The sequence below is a fragment of the Erinaceus europaeus genome, chromosome 1, assembly GCF_950295315.1.
Source record: "Erinaceus europaeus chromosome 1, mEriEur2.1, whole genome shotgun sequence".
Classification (NCBI taxonomy): domain Eukaryota; kingdom Metazoa; phylum Chordata; class Mammalia; order Eulipotyphla; family Erinaceidae; genus Erinaceus; species Erinaceus europaeus.
This window is the reverse complement of record NC_080162.1, coordinates 117,513,162-117,535,412: the sequence shown is the minus strand read 5'-3', so window position 1 is coordinate 117,535,412 and position 22,251 is coordinate 117,513,162. Positions and strand designations below refer to the sequence as shown.

General features: G+C 46.0%; 1 protein-coding gene across 6 annotated transcripts in view; it reads left to right on the top strand.

The window, feature by feature from the left end:
- The window catches only part of GGT5 (gamma-glutamyltransferase 5), a 55,988-nt gene that overhangs the window by 9,421 nt on the left and 24,316 nt on the right, over positions 1-22,251 (top strand). The window contains exon 1 of one of the 6 annotated variants that reach the window (XM_060194954.1): positions 6,467-7,019. The exons of 1 other annotated variant lie outside the window; for it this stretch is intronic. In XM_060194954.1, the coding sequence (XP_060050937.1) occupies positions 6,847-7,019 (173 nt within the window). In that variant the 5' untranslated portion in view covers positions 6,467-6,846. Of the gene's footprint in view, positions 1-6,466; positions 7,020-22,251 lie in introns of those variants that run through there. 4 more of the 6 variants (XM_060194946.1, XM_060194964.1, XM_060194970.1 and 1 more) reach the window with 4 other exon arrangements.

Genomic DNA, 22,251 nt, shown 5'->3' with positions numbered 1-22,251 from the left:
CTAAATATGGGAAAGGTATATAAATATTGTTGACTATAAACCCCATTGATTTGATATGATCTGGGGTCCATATTTAGCTTAGGAGCCTATGTGACCTCTACATTCCTGTAGATCTGAGCTCACATTCTGTGGTCAAGAGTAGGAATGTTGCAAGCTGCCCCAATTTCAGAACCTATCTTTCTCAGGTGGAAGATAGAGTATGTTGTCCAGCCTCCCTTCGGAGGATAGAACATTCTCTGCCATTGTTGATCCATGTTGAGGGCAAGGTCCTATGGGGGCTCACAAAGGGGTCTATTGTGTTGTTCCTGAAGAGATGACCGGTAACAAAGGAGAGAGGGATTTATTCAAGGTCTATTTGGGAATCTCAAGATTCCCCAACAATGGCCCCAGCTGATGGGGTGGCCTGATAGTGACTACAGAGTCATTAAAGTATGCCAGTCTCTTGTCCTTATTCAGCTTTTACAGTCCTTACATTGATAAGGTTAGCTTTGGAGTGACTGAGGGAAGTATAATAGGAAGTAGATGAGGAGGGTATCTAGGTGTAAGTAAACACTATTTCATTAGGAACTTTATGGTGTCTTTTAAGGTCTTTCTACTTGCTTGCTGCATATACTGACTCACTGCAGACTGTTGTACACTTCTGCTTTCAGGTATATATTTTGCCCTAATTTATGGATCCATGTGAACTTATGCCGTTATCTCATAGGACCTGGTTTATATCTAGGATTTGGTACTTTGTTTGGAAGTGAACCACCTGGAATGGAATTAGAGAATCCTATGAAAGGAAAGGTCTGACCTGAGTAATGAGGATGAAGGGTTGGCATTCCACTCCTGACATCTCTGGACACAGTCTGAAGTGAAGCATGCTGATGTGGTACTAGTTGCGTTGATTAGGTTGGGATCAGCAGATGCAATATCATTTGGTATGAATTGAGAGAGGTGTACAGGAAAGTGAGTTCCACCCTAGAGGTTCCAGGACTGGGAGAGATATAGGCTTTATAGAAGAGGTGGGAGGTTCCTGCTGTCTTAGGGTTTAAGAAGACAATAGATATTTATTACTATAATAATATTATTTGGTAACTGGGTTAACTTTAATATAATATTATTATATTACTATAATAATATTATTTGGTAACTGGGTTAACTTTGCCTTTGTTAGGATTTGCTGTATTATACACTACATCACCATAATTTATGTCCTTTGACATTATTTGTGTATAGTTGTGTCTTATAGAGTAATGTCACCAGTTCTCCCTGGTCTAAGCTTTTAAGATAGTCAACATTTCAAAGACTCGGCCTATGGTCTGTGCATTAAAATTTTTGAGACATTCAATCAATTTTCCCCCTCTCATATTAATTAAATAGTGATTTATATGACTACAAGTTAATAGGAGTGTATATAAACACCATTCCCACCACCAAAAGACTGTGTCCCATCCCATCTTCGCCACCCACCCCCTCAAGTGAAGCCAAATATCCATCCTCACCTTCAACCCAGAGATTTTTACTTTGGTGCCCTACTCCAAATTCAGTCAAATCCTGCTTTGAGTTTCCCTTTCTGTTATTCTTTCTCAACTTCTGTTTATGAGTGGGATCATCCCATACTTATCTTTGTCTTTCTGACTTAGCTCACTTAACATAATTCCTTCTAGCTCCATCCAAGATGGGTCGGAGAAGGTGGGTTCATTGTTCTTCATAACTGCATAGTATTCCATTGTGTATATATACCACAGCTTTCTCAGCCATTCATCTCTTTTTGGGCACCTGGGTTGCTTCAAGGTTTTTAGCTATTATGAATTGTGCTGCTATGAACATTATGAACATAGGTGTACACATATTTTTTTGATTGGGTGTTATGGAGTCCTTGGGATATATCCCTGGGGGAGGAATTACTGGGTTATATGGAAGGTCCATGTCTAGCCTTGTGAGAGTTCTCCAGACTGATCTCCACAGAGGTTGGACCGATTTACATTCCCACCAGCAGTGCAGAAGGGTTCCTTTGTCCCCACAGCCTCTCTAGCATTTGTTGCTGCTGTCCTTTTTGATGTATGCCATTCTCACAGGGGTAAGTTGGTATCTCAATGTTGTCTTTATTTGCATTTCTCTGACAATTTTTCATGTATTTGTTAGCCTTTTGGATCTCTTCTGTAGTGGATGTTTGTTCATATCCTCTGCCCATTTTTGGATGGGGTCATTTGCTTTTTTGTTGCTAAGAAAATATTTTTTTTACTTTAATTTTTTAATACTTTTAGTGATAAGAGATAGGTTTAAAGAGAGAAAGATGATAACTACTAGGCTATCACTTCCACCCAATATCTTTTTTATTTACTATTTTATATTACATTTTATTGTAGTGTTTAGTAATGAGAGCTAGAGATACAGAGAGAAAGATACAGAGAGAGTGAGACAGGCAGGGTTCTATATCATAATGCTAGTGCAAAGAGACTGTCATGCCTAAAGCTCTGAGATTACCACAACACCGTGATGCAGGGCTGAGCAGACTTCTGGTAAAATAAATAAATTAATTAAAATTAAATAAACAAACAAACAAAAAACCAGAGAGAGAGAGAGAGAGACCAGAGCACTGCTCAGCTCAGACTTGGGATGCCAAGCTAGGGGTTGAAACTGAAGGCTAAGAAATACAGGTATGACACCCTTTTGCATAACCATTATACTATCTCCCCAGCCCCCAAGGTCTTATTTCAACATGAGCCCACAGATTGGTAATTCAGGCTAAGAATGGAGCAGTCTGCCAGCTGGACAGGTATTCTTACACCTGAGAGCCCCAGTTTGATTCCCTGCCTTTCCCAGGCCTAACTGCTGTGATCACCTCTCTCTACTTATGTGGCTGAATACAGAAACCTGTTTCCCCCTGTAGAAAAGTGTGAATTCCTGTGCAGCATGGAAAATGCAAACTCTCCAGATATCCCCCTCCCACAGTGGGCAAAACTCTGCTCTGGCTGTATGGATTGTTCAATTTTCTAGCACTGAGCAATCCCCAAGCTAACTTATTTCTGTCTCTCTGATATTTTTCAAAATGGCATCAATTTAGGATGCAAAATTTGCAAGATGTTGTTTATTACCTATCACATATCAACAGAGAGAGAGAGAGACTAGAGTATTTCTTGCTCAAAGGTCAGAGGAAGTCAGACATCACCATTTAAGGCCTTGTACACTGACACCCACCTCCTGGGACAGCAGAGGGCTTTGTAGAAATGAGGGGGACAGCTCAGAGCCTTCCTGGGTCAACAGCTGGAAGGGAAGGAATCCCCGTGAAGGAGTCCTGCTTGTGTGACCTCCATCCTGACCCCAGGCACTGTGCACAGCTTTAAAACTTTAATGCATTTTCTGATAGCTGGCCCAGTGACAAACCTTGTGCTTCATTCTGCCAGTTCAATCACCAGCACCACCTGTGTGGGTTCTGGCATATGTGCTTCCCCCGTCCTCCATTTTCATTCCTTTCTTGCTATTTTTCTTATCTCTTCTTATTGGTACTCCCCCCTGTCGGGGGCTATGGAGATGCTGAGAGCTAGGGTACCTACATCCTCTGCCCCCAGCACCCAGCACCCAGAACCAGCCTGCCAAGACCTCTTGCAAGTGAAGTTGAGATCTCCAGTGTAGGGTTGTAAGAGTCTGGAGCACAACATGTTGGTCAGAGCTAGCCCTGGGTGGTTTTCCAAACAAAGCCAGATTGCAGCCCAAGCTGTAAGCAGCTCTAGAAGGAGACTCTTTTCTCAGGGAACTGTGAGTTGGAAGACATCCTTAGGTCCCACAGGGTCAGGGCTTGGACACGAGGCCCAGGTCGGCAGGTCTGGGCAAGTACAGAAAGACACAGCCTCCACGGTCCCACAGTGGGCCAACCCTTCCTGTCTGCCTTCCAGGCCAGCTGACTGGTTCTTTTGCCCAAACTGCTGACACCCGTGGGGCAGCACTGCTTGGGCTGATGGAGATGGCAGGGGGAGGTCACCATCCTTACCAGTGACCATGGGGCCGAGGGCAGCAGGGAAAGCCAGGTCTGGGCTCTCTTGAATGACGCAAGACAGCCTAGTGCTTCGAGTACCTACAACCTGGAGAGGTAGCTCATCAGGTAGTGTGCCTGCTCTGCCATGTGCACCCTGTCCTGGTACAACATGGGGCTGCTACAGTGACCCTTGGGGAGATTTTACTGCTGTGGTGGCTCTGCCTTGATCTGTGTCTCCATTGCTGTTGAGTGTCTCTCATGATGTCTCTGTCTCTATTGCTGGGCTGTCTCTGCCTCTGTCTTGCTGTGGCATCTATCCTATCTCTGTATTCTTGCGTTATCTTGGTCTCCATTGCTGTGCTCTTTCCTTCTATGTCTCAATTTCTGTGGCATTTCTCCTCTCTCTTTCTGTGGCATCTTTCCCTCTCTGTGTCTCTCTCGATCTCCATTGTGGTGTTTCTCTCTCTTGCTGTAGTGTCTCTGTGTCTTTTGCTGAGGTGTGTCTGCTTCTGTCTCTTGCTGTGGCATCTCTCCTACCTCTATATCTGTTGCTGTGGCATCTCTGTCTCCACTGCTGTGGTCTTTCCTATGTCTCTCTTTCTCTGGTATCTCTCCCCCTCTGTATGTATCTGTTGCTGTGGTGTCTCTGCATCTGTCTCTTGTTGTGATGTATCTCCTGCCTTTATAGCTATTGCTATGGTATCTCTGTATCCATTGCTGTGGTATCTCTCCCTCTCTGTCTCTATCTGAATGAGCCTGTTATCTCTGAGTGAAATCCTGCCTGTTCATGCTGGTGTTGGGGGGGGCAGTGACACAGAAAACCAGTAGCAGCAAGGTCCCCACAGGAGCTGTGCCTGCAGATCTTGAGCTTTGAACCCAGGGCTTTGGAGTCTACAATCTTCTGAGGGGTGGAGGTTGGGCTGGTTGGGGGGGTATAAGTCACTTCTCAGCTCCCTCTGGGCTCCAGAGGAAAGGTTTTACCCCATTTGTACAGGAGAAGACTGAAGGCTTTTTTTGGGGAAAACTTGCTCCCCATAGGGGTAGGGCTGCTCCAGGAGCTCCCTGTGCCCCAAGGCCCAGGCAGGATGCACCCCTATTGCTCAGATCTGTGAGTCTCATCCCAGCATTGTCTCAGAAGCCAGGGGCTATGGCTCCCCCTTCCTCTCATCCCCTGTCCCTTACCTCCTTGGAGGGTCCCTGGGCCCTTTCCAGCTGGTCCTCCTAGCCATCCATCAATGATGCTTGTTCCTTTCCCAAGCTTTGCTCTTGAGCCCTGACCCTGGCCTTTGCCTGACTAGGATGGTGGCTGTGGGGACCCCGATCCACGGTCTCCATTGTCCCTGCTTCCCAGAGGCTGGGTTGGCCCTGGCCCAGGAATGCATTTTGGGTCCTGGTTGAGCAATGTTGCTGAGTGTGGGGACAGTGGTGGATGTGCCCCAATACTCTGTACCCTGCAAAGCGGCTGTGGGAACAGGCCCAGCGGGTTGGGGGTCCACGGCCCCTCAAGACAGGGTGGCTGGGGACAGGGTATGTAATCGTGCAGGCCTGGCCTGCTTGGTGCCTTCTTGTGGTACCAGAAGGCCTGAGGAAGCCCAGAAGAATGTGGAGTGTGGAATGGGGAGTTGTGTGGTGCCTTCTTGTGGTACAAGAAGGCCTGAGGAAGCCCAGAAGAATGTGGAGTGTGGAATGGGGAGCTGTGTGGTGCCTTCTTGTGGTACCAGAAGGCCTGAGGAAGCCCAGAAGAATGTGGAGTGTGGAATGGGGAGCTGTGTGGATGAAGGCTCAGTCCTGGCCCCCAGGCCCTGCACCCTATTCCTTTGCTGAGCCCTCTGGGGGAGGGGTTCCTGCTCTCTTAGCCACCACCCTCCTGGGCCTTGGGAAGCCTCGGCAGGGCTGGGTCCAGGCAAGGAGTCACCATCAGTGCAGGGATAGCTCAGGGTGTGGAGAAGTAGGTGCATTTCCAGGGAGGGATGGGTACAGATATGCCAGAGTGATGTTCCGATTTCCTCTCTATCAAACAAACACATGAAACAGAGCAGCCTTAGTTCCTGGAGGCCCAGGGTGGCATTTCTAGGCCAGCAGGCCGGAGTGGACAGTGGCTGATCAGGGTAGATAGTGCATTGTGACCAGGGGCATTTGATCTCCTCCTGGTTACCCCCAGACCATGGCCAGGAGATGCTGAGCTGGGACTGGAGCCCAGGTCCCGATAACACCACATTGGGGATCCACCCCCACCCACTGTCCCAGTGTCTCTGGGCCCTGTGCTGGGAGGGTCCTGATGCTGGGGAGGGGACTCAGCAGACCTGCTGTCCTGGGAACTGGGGGGCTGGCTGTGGGGGACCAGAGAGCTCTGGACCCCCAAGTCATCTGCAGGTGGCAGGAGCCAGGCTGTGTGCTCAAGGGGACCAGGGATGCCCCGGTACTGAGGGCATCAGGGTGGCCACTGGACTCTCAGGGTTGGCTAGGGACGGGCCCAGGCCTCAGCAGTGAGGGGGTTAAGCAGTGCTGACTCCTCTGTCCTCTCTGGAAAGAGAAACTCCCCACAGCCTCTGTGCTGGTTGTGGCTGGCCTCCCGCCAGGGCCAAGAGCAGGAGCTGGAAAGTAGAAGTGCAGAGCGTGGCCAGCCGTGCTCTGAACAAGCGCTGGAGCAGGGAGAGCCGCACCCGCACCCACCCGCCTGCCCACTGGTCCACTGCTCCTCTGTAATTCTGTCTGTCCACCCCCTCCCCAGTGTCTGTCTGACCATCCTGCTCCTACTCTCCACTTAGCTGCCTGGCCTCTTGATCTGTGTGCTTGTCTGTCTCTGACCCCCATCTATTTGTCCATCTGTCCAGCCTGTGGGTCCATCCTTCTGTCTGTCTGTCTCCCTGCTGCATCACATAGCCATGGCCCAGAGTCGGGGGGCCACAGTCAGCCTAGTGCTGCTGGGGCTGGGGGTGGCCCTGGCCATCATAGTGTCTGCTGTCCTTCTCTCCCACGGCCACCCACCCTGTGGCCCCCGGGCCTTTGCCCACGCGGCCGTGGCTGCTGACTCCAAGGTCTGCTCAGACATTGGCCGGTGAGTAAGAGGTGGGTGGGACCTAGTGGCCCTGGGGCAGCTGGACCCTCCTGGTGAAAGAACACATGTGTGAGCTGTGTGTGGGGGTGTGGAGCTGGGCTCCTACAAGGCTGCAGCCCTGAGCCTGTGTGTGAGGAACTGAGTGGGTGTGGGTGTGAGTGCACTGGGGCTGTGGGGGTACCCGGACCAGGACAGTAGGGGTTGAGCACAGCTGGGGGCTCTCCCCAGCCCCAGGGCTCAGACCAGAGAGGGTGCTGTCACCATGTCACTAGTGTAGCCCAAGGTCAGCAGAGGACAGCTGCCAGCATAGCCTCTTAAGGTCTTCTTCCAGGACCATGGGTTAGGGAGCTCACTGTAGCCATTCCTGGACTTGAACCCAGGTCCAGGGAACCTGCAGAAGCAGCCCTCCTCCCCACTTCACTGGAGGTCTGCTTACCCAAATGTCATCAGTGGCTTGGGCTTGTAAGAGTTGTGCATACCTAGGAGGGGACAGCCCACGGGAGGGAGTGTGGCCAAGTCTCTCTAGCCTTAGGAGCAGCCAGACAGAACTCCTTACCCCTCTGACCCAGCCTTACCTTTGCATGCTTTTTCTTTTTGTTTCATTCATTCACACTGAATCATTCTTCTCTCTCTTTGCATAGCTGCTGCCCGCTCCTGACTGAGTCCCTGGGCTCGTCTCAACTCCTTTCTTTCTCTTTCTATCTCTCCCTTCCTTCCTTCCTTCCTTCCTTTCTTTCTTTCTTTCTTTCTTTCTTTCTTTCTTTCTTTCTTTCTTTCTTTCCCAGAGCACTGCTCAACTCTGGTTTAGGGCAGTGTGGGGGATTGAACCTGGGACTTTGAAACCTTAGGCATGAGAGTCTCTTTGCATGACCATCATGCTATCTACTTCTGCCCTTCTCAACACTTTCTATCCCTCTATCTATGGTGGCTGCCCCTATGAGGGGGGGGGTGTCAAGCCACTTGGTCCCCCTAGGGAGCTCCCCTGCTGTGGGGATAAGCTATATGCAGCCCCATCTGCAGGACTGGGAACCACAGGCCCCTGAGATCACTGGAGGGGAGATGGCCCCCAGCAGGGGTGTTGTCACTAATCTCTGAGGGAGCACTAGGCTTTTCCAATCTTTTGCTTGTTTGGTTCCACCAGGGTTATCACTAGGGCTCAATTCCTGCACTATGAATCGACTGGTCCCAGGGGCCATGCTTTCCCTTCTTATTTTTTTTCTTTCTTTCTTCTTTGAATATTTATTCATTTATTATTGGATAGAGACAGAAATTGAGGGAGGAGATAGAGAAGGAGAGGTGTGAGACACACTTGCAGTTTTGCTTCACCCATTGTGACGCTTTCTCCATGCAGGTCCTTGTACACTATAAAGGGTACACTTAACCAGGTCCGCCAACTCCTGGCCTCTCTGATATATATGGAGAGAGAAATTGAGAGGGAAGGGGGAGGAGCTACAGATGGAGAAAGACACCTGCAGCACTGCTTAACCTTGGTCCTTGCTCATGGTAACATGTGCACTCTACTGGGTGTACCACCACCCAGTCCCTGGGACTGCCCTGTCTTTGGGGCTGTCCATGATGTGTGCTGCTGTGCATGGGGCCTAGGGCTGGAGGCATCTGTGCTGAGCCTGTGGTATTCCCTGTGTGAGGAGAGCGGATGTGGTTCCCCTCATGTCGTGTGTGTTCTTGTAAAAAACACAGCTTCCTGTTCTTGTCCCAAGAAGCCAGGAGTAGGCGGAAACCTGGGCTGGTTCCAGCTGCAAGGGCTGCTGGAACAATGGGTCAAGTAACCCCAACTAAGGTTAGGAGTCTTCTGGTCAAATTTCTTGTCTGTAGGGGGCTCTGGCCATGCCACAGGGTCTGATGGGAGCAACCTGCCAGTGCCTCTTCCCCTTCCTCCTTCCCAACCCCAGGTTCTCTTCTGGCTCGCCTCCCACCAGCAGGGCCTCCTAGAGAGAGCCCCTCTCCCTTTAGGCCTCAGGTCTGCTCCCTGGGGACTGAGTCATCTGCTGCAGCCATGCCCCTGTGGGAGGATTCATATTTTTTTACACATATTTACTTACATGGATCTGACTTTCTCAGACAGAAGGGGCAGGGGAAGAGATGCCACACTGCTGAAGCTTCCCTCAGTGCCACAGTGCTCTTGTGAGGTGTAGGGGTCTCAAACCTGAGTCAGGCAGATGAGAAAGCAGGCGCCCTCTCAGTTGAACTGTCCTGTCACCTGGGTGAAGGGTTCATTTTTCTTTTTCAAATATTTTATTTTATCTTGGATACAGACAGAAATTGAGAGAGGAGGGGGAGATAGAGAGAGGAAGAGAGAGACACCTGCAGCCCTGTTTCACTGCTTGCGAAGCTTCTTCTCCTACACACACACCACACACACACACACACACACACACACACACACGGGTGGGGACCAGGGCTTGAACCCGGGTCTTTGTGCATGGTAACCTGGTTGCTCCACCAGATATACAACTGCAAGGCCCCATGGGTAAGGGTTGCTTGTTGTTGAGGTGGTCTGGTGTCGGGCTGCACCGCAGAGAAGAGAGCGGACGTCCAGAGCAAAGGGGTACACAGATCTTTATTATAGGATGGGGGGGAGGTTTGGTTCAGACCATGTGGAGCCAGCCAGCAATGGCCGACCACGGGGGGAGAGCAGGGAGCGAGACCTCAGAGAGGGAGAGCCGAGAGCCCAGAGAGAGAGAGGGGAGGGGTGAGGGGGCTTTTTATTGGGCGACAACCAGGGGTGACGTGTAGGGCCAGGATTGGTTGAAAGGGAGAACTCTAGGATTTAGCGAGGCATAGAAAACCTGGGGGCGGAGCCAGGATTGGTTGAAAGGGGGCACTCTAGGATTTAGCGGGGCATAGAAAAGCCTGGGGGCGGAGACTGCATCAGAATAAGTCCTCAGAAACATCTCCTCCTATCCCTTTATATCTAAATGGACATAGTAAAGAAAAATGGAGCATGCTTAAATGTTTTAGAGGAATGCCATGCTCAAGTGGGAAGATGTAGGACTTTCTGTGGAGGAGGGAAGGCTTAAATGGCTGCCAACCTTGTGAGATTTAAACGTCCTCCTGTGCTCAACCCCTCTTTAGAGAGAGAGACTTACCTGGAGAGACTCATCTCATAGGTTTAAGCGCAGCCTGCTCAACCATCTCTTCACAGTATCTCTACATCTTTTCTATCTTTCTATCTAGTAATTGCATAAGATGTACAAAGTCTATAAAAGACTATCATGGGGCAGAAACCTTTTGGGCATAAGCCTAAATGACATAACAAAATAGGAAGGGACACGAAGGGGAGAAGTAAAAGTCAGTGTGGTGTGAAGGGAAGGATTGGTGTGTAAAGGAACATTCCCTGTTTGGGTGGGGAAAAGGGCAAGGGTACATAATGAGGGGGAGGCGGGAGGCATGACCCACCAAACAGAGGGGCTATTTGGCATCGTATAGTCCTCAAGGCAACAGTCTGTAAAGTCTATGAATTACTCAGGATCAGTCTATGAAAACCCAGCAGCGTGAAGGGAAATAAGCTGCTTCAAAATTGTGTAAAATGTATATAGGGTATGTCAGAAAGTCCGATACAAGTCTCAGTCCGAAGTAGATGGCTAGGGGAGGAATTGGCAGGGGATGCAACGCTGCATGAGGGAGGTCAGCCGCTGGAATGTTGCTCTTTTGTAGATAGCTAGCTGGAACTGCCAACACGTAACAAGCAGGTCAGAAGCAGGAACGGTAACCAGGCATGAAGAAAGTTCTGTCCTTGGAATTCGTGTATCAGGTTCTTCAGATCACGTTGAGTGACATCTAGGGTTTCGGGGGGTGTGCCACGGTAGTCGTGCCATCTAGTGAGTGACGTCAGGGTGTGCAGGGGTTCAGATGGTTTTTCCGGGATTCCTGTGAAAGAAACACAAACAATCTGCTTCTCGTGGTTAATTTGAACTGGTAACAAGTTATAGGTTTGTTATAGTTGATACCTCGATGATTATAATTGGTTTAGAATCTCTTTATGATTTATTAAAAGGTCATCTAATGTTACCTCCTGTAGCAGCCTCTACCGCAGGATCTTGAGACCAATTTTAGCTAAAATATGTATTTTAAACAGACTCAAATTGCTTAGAGAGTTAACGCATATTCGTGACAATGATTTTAACGTTTACAGTGCCAGATTGATGCCAGATATGTTGTGGATTAATTTCCACAAGATAGTTTACAGGGCACCTTTGGGGGCCCTTCAAAGGTGTCCTGTATATAAAATTTATATAGTTTAGTTTTGGGAATGAATAGTCACGTTGAACATTTAGACTTTTACCTAAATAGTAAGTTACCTTAACAATTAATTTTTACCTTGTCTGGTAAAAGTGTAGCTGTAGGGTTACACTTCTGACCGTTAAGTTAGTGTTACCAAACTTGAGACATACCCATAAACATTTAGTTATAACAAACTGGAGGAAAAAGAACTTTTGTTATAAAAACACATTATTTAAAAACAATTTTAAATCTGTCATTAGTCACACAGTTTAAGACTAAACACTTACATATATACCAAAACTATATATAAAATTCAAAAGAGGGAGAAAGAAAAAAAATTTTGGAATGTTTCTGGACGTCTCCAGAAACTTTGGCTGCATCCAGCATTTTTATATAAGGCCAATAACCTTTTAGAGTACTCCAAGCAGATGGGTCATGCAAAAAAAAGAAAAAAAAAATTTGTCATTTAACACACTCACTCACAAAAACAACTGGCCAGTTATAACATAAGACATACAGGGAAAGGGTAGGAGAGAGGTCTCTGTGAGCCAGACTTTGCAGGTTCTGCCATGTCACATTACGGGTCCTGGGATGTATCCTGCATCTGGTCCTCTTGTAGTATTTCTTGTTCTTCAGGAATAACAGCGCCATCCTGCGGGTATTGTCGGACATGGCGGGCAGGAACCCAGACAGGTTTAGAGAAATTTTGAGGGAAAATGCATGCGAAACCCCTTCCCATGGTCAATAATGGGTCAGGCCCTTTCCAAACTTTATCGAGTGGGTCTCTCCATTTCACCTTAATAGATGGGAGGGTAGATGGTGTTTGCCAGTGAAGAATAATAGGGGGTAAGGCTGAGTTATTGTAAATATTAAATAGATTTAACGTAGTTAAGGCTTTTGCTAGCTGGATATTGGGGGGATATGTTCCTCCTTTATCTTTATTTAGTTGAGCCTTCAGTGTTTGATGGGCCCTCTCGACAATGCCTTGTCCCTGTGGATTGTAGGGAATGCCCGTGGTATGAGTAATATTCCAGAGGGAACAAAAATCTTTAAATTGTTTGCTTGAAAACATATGTGCATTGTCTGTTTTCAAAAGTAATGGGACCCCCATAACGGCAAAACAAGAGAGCATATGGCTTACAAGCTTTTTAGCACTTTCTCCTGTCTGAGCTGTAGCCCACATAAATTTAGAAAAGGTATCAATTGAGACAAACACATATTTTTGTTTGCCAAAGTTTGGTATGTGGGTGACATCAATTTGCCAAATAGCATTAGCTTTTAAACCTCGGGGGTTAACCCCAAGAGTCTGGATAGCAGGTGTCTTTATGAGATTTGCACAAGAAGAGCATGTAGCAAGGGTATGTTTTAACTGTGGTACAGGAACATCAGGGAATCGAGCTTGAAGGCCTTTAAGATTAACATGGGTTAGAGAGTGAAAATTAGCAGGATCAGAGACAGAGACTGGGAAAGTTCCTGTGGAGGCAAGGCGGTCAACTGCGGCATTCCCTTCGGACAGGGAACCAGGAAGAGGGCTGTGGGAACGAAGGTGTTGAATATACAGTGGTTGGGTTTGAGAACAGAGCATAGAGGCGATTTGAATCAAGAGAGGGGAAAGTGGGTTGTCATCAATTTTCACATACGAACGAGCAAGCCATGGAAGTAAGTTAACAGTATACACACTGTCAGAAAAAAGGTTGAAGGATTCTGGTACAGCTTTTAGTGCAAGAAAAACAGCATAAAGTTCTTTGTACTGAGGGGAATTATCAGGAAGCTCAGTAAAGAGAGGTTTAGGAGATTGTTTGTCTTGGTAATATATAAGGGCAGCAGCTCCCCTTTTTCCGCCATCAGTAAAGATTGTAGGAACAGAGGGAATGGGATCCCGAGAGAAAAGTTTAGGTGCTAGTAGAGGCAGAAGAGGTAAAGAAGCTATCAATTTATTAGAAGGAAAATGGTTATCTATTTGTCCTGGAAACCCCACGAAGCTTATGGCAAAGCGGGAATGATGGCGTATAAGCCACTCTGTATCTGTGAGAGAAAAGGGCAGAATGATTAAATCCGGTTCTTTCCCTAAGACCTGCACAGACCTATTTCTCCCTTGGCGAACCATGAATGCTAACGCATCTATCTCAGTGAGGAGTCTTGGAGCTCCTCCTACTGGTGTGTGAAGCCATTCGAGAACCCCATGGTCTTGCCACAGTGCCCCTACTACTGTGGGGGTGGAGTTGAAGATTAGAAGGTTTACCGGAGAGGAGGGGGAGAATCGAACAAGGTGCATGTCCTGGAGGGCCTGGTTCACCCTTTCCAGTGCCAAGGAGGCCTCAGGAGTTAACTTACGTTTTGAAGAGGGCTGTTTGTTTCCTTTCAACAGGTCAAACAGTGGTTGGAGGCAGCTTGTGGGCAGATAGAGATACTGCCTAAGCCAATTTAAATTTCCTAGAAAACTGACGGAATTGTGGTGTCATGCCTTCCCAGACAATAGAGCGCAGGAGTAGTGTGCGGACGTCAGGATTATAAACCTTTCTCTCTAAGCTTCTCTTCACCCTTGAGATGAAGCTCGCCAATGACTCATCAGAGCCTTGGTGAAAAGAGTTAATGGGAGCTGATGGATCTACATCAGGTGTGGTCACCCTTTCCCATGCTTGTGTTGCACAGATGCGTACCTGTGTCTGGGTGGTTTCGGAGACCTCAGGCCGGGCGTGGTGTGGGTATGGAACACGTTGGGCGCCAGATGTTGTTGAGGTGGTCTGGTGTCGGGCTGCACCGCAGAGAAGAGAGCGGACGTCCAGAGCAAAGGGGTACACAGATCTTTATTATAGGATGGGGGGGGAGGTTTGGTTCAGACCACGTGGAGCCAGCCAGCAATGGCTGACCACGGGGGGGGGGGAGAGCAGGGAGCGAGACCTCAGAGAGGGAGAGCCGAGAGCCCAGAGAGAGAGAGGGGAGGGGTGAGGGGGCTTTTTATTGGGCGACAACCAGGGGTGCCGTGTAGGGCCAGGATTGGTTGAAAGGGGGCACTCTAGGATTTAGCGAGGCATAGAAAAACCTGGGGGCGGAGCCAGGATTGGTTGAAAGGGGGCACTCTAGGATTTAGCGGGGCATAGAAAAACCTGGGGGCGGAGACTGCATCAGAATAAGTCCTCAGCAACAGTTGCTTAAAGTGAATGAGGGTTCAAGTCCATGACTGATGGACATCCAGTGAGCACATGGCAGCTGTAGGGTCCCACCCCATAATCTTTTCAACTTCCTATGTGGTATCTCAGAATGTAAGGAAATTTATTTTTAGATTTTGTTTTAGGGGCCTGGGCAGTGACACACCCAGTTAAGCACACATAGTACAAAGCACAAGGACCCATGCAAGGATCCTGGTTCAAGCCCCTACTTCCCACCTGCAGGGGGGAAGGTCTGCAGGCATCTCTCTTTCTCCCTCTCTATATTCCCTTCCTCTCTCAATTTCTCTCTGTCCTATGCAATAAAAATAGAAAGAAAAAAAAGGCCACTAGGAACCATGGATTTGTAGTGTAGGCACCAAGCTCCAGTGATAACTATGGAGGCAAAAAAAAAAAAAAAGATTTTATTTTAATTATTTTCAAGAAAGAGAACACTGTTCTGTGGTGCTGGGGACTGAACCTGGGACCTTGGGCATGTAAAGTCTAGTGCATTACCTCTGTGCTATCCCCCAGGCTCCTGGTGTGTTAGGCTTATATGCAGACTAGGTATTCTGAGGCTCTGAGCAAGTTCATCTATACCTGCTGTAGGAGCTTCAGACTGAGTGCCGGCTTTTGGCCTTGATGACATTTGCTTGCTGTGGCTGTACCCACACCCCCGACCCAGACCCACTCCACCCTGGATTCTCAGTGGGGGATTCATAGCTTTTCCCTGAAACCAGTCGGATTCACAGCTCCATCTGACTCAGGAGGACACCAGGCCTTCGCAGAAGGGCCCTGCCTAGTGTCACAGAAGGAGAGGTCCCAGCTGGGGCCCTGCAGGGAACAGAGGCACTCCTTGCCCTGGACTCTAGTGCCTGCCCAGACCTGGACTCGGTCTCTGAAAGCCACAGCTTTTTTTGCATCATTTGGGGCATTCACTGTACTGAGAGTGGTACAGTCTCAGCTCTAAGTAATACAGTAACTACCTAGCAACCTTTCCTGCCTTAATTTTTTTCTCTAGCAGTCCAGGATCTGAATGGATATCTTTCACAATTAGTTAATGCCTGTCAGTCAATGAATTTATTCTAGTTTTTAATGCATTCTATCCGTTGTCATGCTCATCTTCCTCTTTGCTGCCTCAGACATCACAGTCTTTTTGCATGACAACCACTGGGTATTTCCCCAGCCCCAGTCACTTTCCTCTTCAATGCACACAACAAATCTCACCTCCCATAATACCAACAGGGTCAGCTGTGATCTGAAAAGTTAATTTTTCTCTCTTTTTCTTTTTTCTTTACCAGAGCACTGCTCAGCTCTGGTTTGTGGTGGTAAGGGGGACTGAACCCAGGGCTTTGGAGTCTCAGGCATGAGAGTCTCTTTGCATAACCATTATGCTATCTGTACCCCTCCAGCCCCCCTACCACCCTAAGTTAATTTTTCTTCTTCCCACCAAATAAGTTTTCTGTCCAAATAATCACTAAGAAGATTTTTTTTTTTTTAGATTTGGCTGGTGGTATAGTGCTAAAAGGCATGAGGTCGAAGTTCAATCTCCAGCATTGTATGTGCCAGAGAGATTCTCTGGTTCTCTCTCTCACCACTCTCTGTCCCCCCTTATAAATAAATAAATATTTTATTAAACTACTTATTTATTGTTGGGTAGAGACAGGGAGAAATTGAGAGGGGAGGAGATGAAAAAAAGAGACAGAGAGACACCTGTAGCCCTGCTTCATCACTCATGAAGCTTTCCTACTGCAGGTGGTGGCCAGGGTCTTGAACCTGGGTCCTTGCACACTGGAATGTGTGCACTTAATCAGGTGCATCACCGCCTGTCCTCCAAATAAATTAAAAGGAATTTTTATTTTTATTTTTTAATTAATTTATTTTCCCTTTTGTTGCCCTTGGGTTTTTTTTTTTATTATTGTTGTAGTGATTATTGTTGTTGTTACTGATGTCATCATTGTTAGATAGGACAGAGAAAAATGGAGAGAGGAGGGGAAGACAGAGGGGGGAGAGAAAGATAGACACCTGCAGACCTGCTTCACTGCTTGTGAAGTGACTCCCCTACAGGTGGGGAGCTGGGGGATTGAACTGGGATCTTTACGTCGGTCCTTGCACTTTGTGCCACGTGCGCTTAACTTGCTGTGCTACCACCTGACTCCAACTTTTTCTTTTCTTTTTTTAAATCTTTTTTTTTTAAAAAGATTTTATTTATTTATTTATTTATTTATTAGAAACATAGGAGGAGAGAGAAAGACCCAGACATCACTCTGGTTCATGTGCTGCCAGGGATTGAATTCAGGACCTCATGCTTGAGAGTCCGATGCTTTATCCACTGCGCCACCTCCCGGACCACAACTTTTTCTTTATTTAATCTACTCAAATTAACACATCCACAACATTCAATCTCATAATCATAGGCAAGTTTACCTCTATTATTACTGGAGACTTGTAAATTTAATATACTTTTTTAGCCTGTCAGTTGGCAAAATTGAAAAGATATTTTCTCATTTCCATTGTAAGGTGTTCTTTATTTCATGGGCTATTTAGAAGCTCCTTCCCCCCCCAAATTCCAAATATTTGGGGATTTTCTAGTTTACATGCTTTCAATCATTTGAAACTTATTAAGACTTAAGGATGATCAATTTTTATAAATACTCTATTTTAAAGTATCCAACTCCAACTGTGCATAGTTAGCACAGTGTGCTATATGTGTCACTTTAATCAATTTTAGGTGGTATCATTAAAATCTTCTACAATGTCACTGATTTTTCTCCCCATTTATATTGTTAATTACTGAAAGCTGAAAGACACATCTTTTTTTTTTTTTTTTTTTTACCCTCCAGGGTTGTCTCTGGGGCTCCATGCCGGCACTGCAAATCTACTGCTCCTGGTGGGAATGCTTTTCATTTTGTTGGATAGGGCAGAGAGAAATTGAGAGAGGAGAGGAAGAGAGAGAGGGAGAGAGAAAGATGGACACTTGCAGACTGCTTAACCCGGATCCTTGCACAGGTCCTTGTGCTTCATACTATGTGTTCTTAGTCAGGTATATTTGCATATTTTTATTTTGTGGGTTAAAAAATATTTATTTCCTCATGAGAGAGGAGGAGAAGAGAGAATGAACCATGCCCTAGAGTCTAATATTTATCTACTGTGTCACCTCCCAGGCCTTGGTTGTTATGATTTTATACCCTCTGTCAGTCTATTTTCTGTATGTTCTATAATTTTCCTCTGTATACTTATATTTGAATATTTTTTATTAAAGACTTGGTTTTTTATAACCTGTGTCTAATATATTGTTAATCTACTGTTAGCACTGGGTTCCTATGTCTATAATGCTTATATGGTGCCAAACCTCAAACCTGGGCCATGCATTACCTGGTGAGCTAGCTCCCAGCTCTCTAGCTCTCTGGTTCCTCCCTCTCTCTCCCCCTTCCCTCTCTCTCTCTCTGTCTTGCCACAGGGTAATCGATGAGGTTTGGTACCTGCATGACTCTACCATTCTCAGTAACAATTTTTCTTTATTTGATAAAAAGTGAAAGACAGAGAAAAAGAGGGAGAGAGACAGGAGGAGAAACACCTGAAGCACTCTCCACAGCTTGTGAAGCTTCTCTCTTGTAGGATGGTACTTGAACCTAGGTCCTTACTCATGGTAATGTGTGCACTCTATCTAGTGAACCTTCACCAGATCCCTTTCCCTGGTGAGTTCTTTCTTTCTTTTTAATTTTTTTATTATCTTTATTTATTTGATAGAGACAGTCATAAATAGAGACTGAAGGGGGTGATAGAGTGGGACAGAAAGATACCTGCATCCCTGCTTTACCACTTTCCCCCTGCAGGTGGGGACCAAGGGCTTGAACCTGGGTCCTTGTGCACTGTAATATGTGTGCTCAGCCAGGTGCACCACCACCCGGCCTCTCTATGGTGAATTCTTCATCTTACCTTATATCTTTGAATAGAGTTATGTAAAGGCTGTGCCCACCATTTCACACTCTGAGATCTTCTGGGTCTCTCTTAGCGCTTCTCTTGGGTTTTGTTTGTGTTGTCTTCATTCCTTATATAAGCAACCTGGGGCAAAACTGTGAAGCGTCAGTTTATTTGAGGGTCTTGGGAACTGCAGTTCAGAGAGATATAAAATTGGAATAAAGCTGGATTATGCTCAGCTCCAGAAGACTGGGAATAGCAGGCACAGTAAGAAAACTGTAAAAATCAGCCTCAGTTCAAAGAGATTGTATGGTAAACCTAGTCCCTCATCACTATAAGGGCTGGAAGGAACTCAGTCAGTAGAAATGACCTTTTTAGCAGCATTTTACTTCCTGTATGTTCCCTGGCTCTGCAACATGGGAGCACTTGAGCCCAAGGAGAAAGTACACTCTATTCCTTAACTCCCTGTGCTTCTGAGGGGAGGGGGAGTAGTTGGATGGAATCCACTGCCATGCCTTCAGGCATGGGAGATTGTTTCCACTGGGTTAACCCTATTATATAGATAATTTTTTGTAAGATTTATTTATTATGAGAGAGACCAGAGCACTCCTCAACTCTGGCATATGGTGGCACCTGGGACTGAACCTGGGCCCTTTGGGCTTCAGGCCTGTGAGTTCTGTTCTCTAGTGCTCAGTTACCTCCAAATAAATCACTTTAAAAAATAAGGTTATTCAATAGCCCAGGTGGTGGTACGCCTGGTTGAGCCTAAGTTACAATGTGCAAGGACTCAGGTTTGAGCCACCTGGCCCCTACCTGCAGGGAGAAAGCTTTGAAAATGGCGAATCAGTGTTGCAGCTGTCTCTATCTCTCCCCCTCTTTTTTTTTCTACCTCTCCCTCTCTATCACCTCTTTCTCTCTTGATTTCTGGCTGTCTCTATCCAATAAATAAAATACAGATAATAAAAAATTTAAGATATATTTTGATGGGACAAAGAGAAACAGAGGGGGGAAGGGAGGATAGAGAAGGAGAGAGAAGAGAAATACCGGCAGCCCTGCTTTGCCACTTGTGAAGCTTTCCCCCTGCAGGTGGGGACCCACGTCCTCCTGCATTGTAATGTGTGCATTTAACCAGGTGTGCATTACCTGGCCCCTAGTAAAGTACTTTTGATAAACCTATTTATTTATTTATTTATTTACTTATTTAGTGCTAGGAAATAAACTCAGGGCTTCATGTATACACTGATACCACTGACCAACCTCCCAGGTCCAACTTTTTCATTTTTCTTTTTCTTTTTTTAAAAAATATTTTATTTATTTATTAATGAGAGGGACAGGAGAGAGAGAAATAACCAGGCATCACTCAGGTACATGTGCTGCTGGGTACTGAACTCAGGACCTCATGCTTGAGAGACCAATGTTTTATCCACTGCGCCACCTCCCGGACCACACCTTCAGAGATTTCTTTCTTTTTTTTAAAATTTTTTTCACTTTTTTTTTATTGGGGAATTAATGTTTTACACTCAACAGTAAGTACAATGGTTTGTACATGCATAACATTCCCCAGTTTCCCATATAACAATACAACCCCCACTAGGTCATCTGAATCCTTCTTGGACCTGTATTCTCCCCACCCACCCACCCCAGAGTATTTTACTTTGGTGTGATACGCCAATTCCATTTCAAGTTCTACTTCTGTTTTCTTTTCTGATCTTGTTTTTCAACTTCTGCCTGAGAGTGAGATCATCCCATATTCAGCCTTCTGTTTCTGACTTATTTCACTCAACATAATTTTTTCAAGATCCATCCAAGATCGGCTGAAAACAGTGAAGTCACCATTTTTAATAGCTGAGTAGTATTCCATTGTGTATATATACCACAACTTGCTCAACCACTCACCTATTGTTGGACACCTGGGTTGCTTCCAGGTTTTGGCTATTACAAATTGTGCTGCCAAGATCTGTGTACACAGATCTTATTGGATGGGTGTGTTGGGTTCCTTAGGATATATCCCCAGGAGAGGAATTGCAGGGTCATAGGGTAGGTCCATTTCTAGCCTTCTGAGAGTTCTCCAGACTGTTCTCCACAGAGGTTGGACCAATTGACATTCCCACCAGCAGTGTAGGAGGGTTCCTTTGAGCCCACACCCTCTCCAGCATTTGCTGCTGTTACCTTTTCTGATGTATGACATTCTCACAGGAGTGAAGTGGTATCTCGTTGTTGTCTTGATTTGCATTTCTCTGACAATCAAAGACTTGGAGCATTTTTTCATGTGTTTCTCGGCCTTTTTTTTTTCTTATGATTTTTTTTATTGGGGAATTAATGTTTTACATTCAACAGTACGTACAATAGTTTGTACATGCATAACATTCCCCAGTTTCCCATATAACAATACACCCCCACTAGGTCCTCTGAATCTTTCTTGGACCTGTATTCTCCCCACCCACCCACCCCAAAGTCTTTTACTTTGGTGCAATATGCCAATTCATTTCCGGTTCTACTTGTGTTTTCTGATCTTGTTTTTCACCTTCTGCCCGAGAGTGAGATTATCCCATATTCATCCTTCTGTCTCTGACTTATTTCACTCAACATGATTTTTTCAAGGTCCATCCAAGATCAGCTGAAAATGATGAAGTCACCATTTTTTATAGCTGAGTACTATTCCATTTTGTATATATACTACAACTTGCTCAGCCACTCATCTGTTGTTGGACACCTGGGTTGCTTCCAGGTTTTGGCTATTACAAATTGTGCTGCTAAGAACATATGTGTACACAGATCTTTTTGGATGGATGTGTTGTGTTCCTTAGGATATATCCCCAGGAGAGGAATTGCAGGATCATAGGGTAGGTCCATTTCTAGCCTTCTGAGAGTTCTCCAGACTGCTCTCCACAGAGGTTGGACCCATTGACATTCCCACCAGCAGTGTAGGAGGGTTCCTTTGAGCCCACACCCTCTCCAGCATTTGCTGCTGTTACCTTTTCTGATGTATGACATTCTCACAGGAGTGAAGTGGTATCTCGTTGTTTTCTTTATTTGCATTTCTCTGACAATCAGAGACTTGGAGCATTTTTTCATGTGTTTCTCTGCCTTTTGGATCTCTTCTGTGGTGAATATTCTGTCCATGACCTCCCCCCATTTTTGGATGGGGTTATTTGTTGTCTTGTTGTTGAGTTTGGCAAGCTCTTTATATATGTTGGTTATTAAACTCTTGTCTGATGTATGGCATGTAAAGATCTTCTCCCATTCTGTGAGGGGTCTCTTGGTTTGGGTAGTGGTTTCTTTTGCTGTGAAGAAGTTTTTTAATTTGATGTAGTCCCATAGGTTTATACTTGCCTTAGTCTTCTTTGTAATTGGATTCGTTTCATTGAAGATGTCTTTAAAATTTATGCGGAAAAGAGTTCTGCCAATATTTTCCTCTAAGTATCTGAATAGTTTGTGGTCTAACATCCAAGTCCTTGATCCACTTGGAATTTACTTTTTTGTTTGGTGAAATATGGTGGTTCAGTTTCATTCTTCTGCATGTTTCAACCCATTTTTTCCAACACCATTTGTTGAAGAGACTCTGCTTTCCCCATTTCATAGTCTGGGCACCTTTGTCAAAGATTAGGTGTCCATAGGTGTGGGGGGCTTACTTCTGGGCTCTCAGTTCTATTCCACTGGTCAGTGTGTCTATTCATGTTCCAGTACCAAGCAGTTTTGATGACAATGGCCCTATAATACAATTTGATATCTGGGAATGTGATGCCTCCGGTCTGTTCTTTCTTCTCAAGATTGATTTGGCAATTCTAGGTCTTTTCTGGTTCCTCATAAACATTTGTAGCATTTGTTCTATTCTCCTAAAAAGGCATTTGGGATCTTGATGGGGATAGCATTAAATTTGTATATGGCTCTGGGTAGTATATTAATTTTAATGATGTTATTAA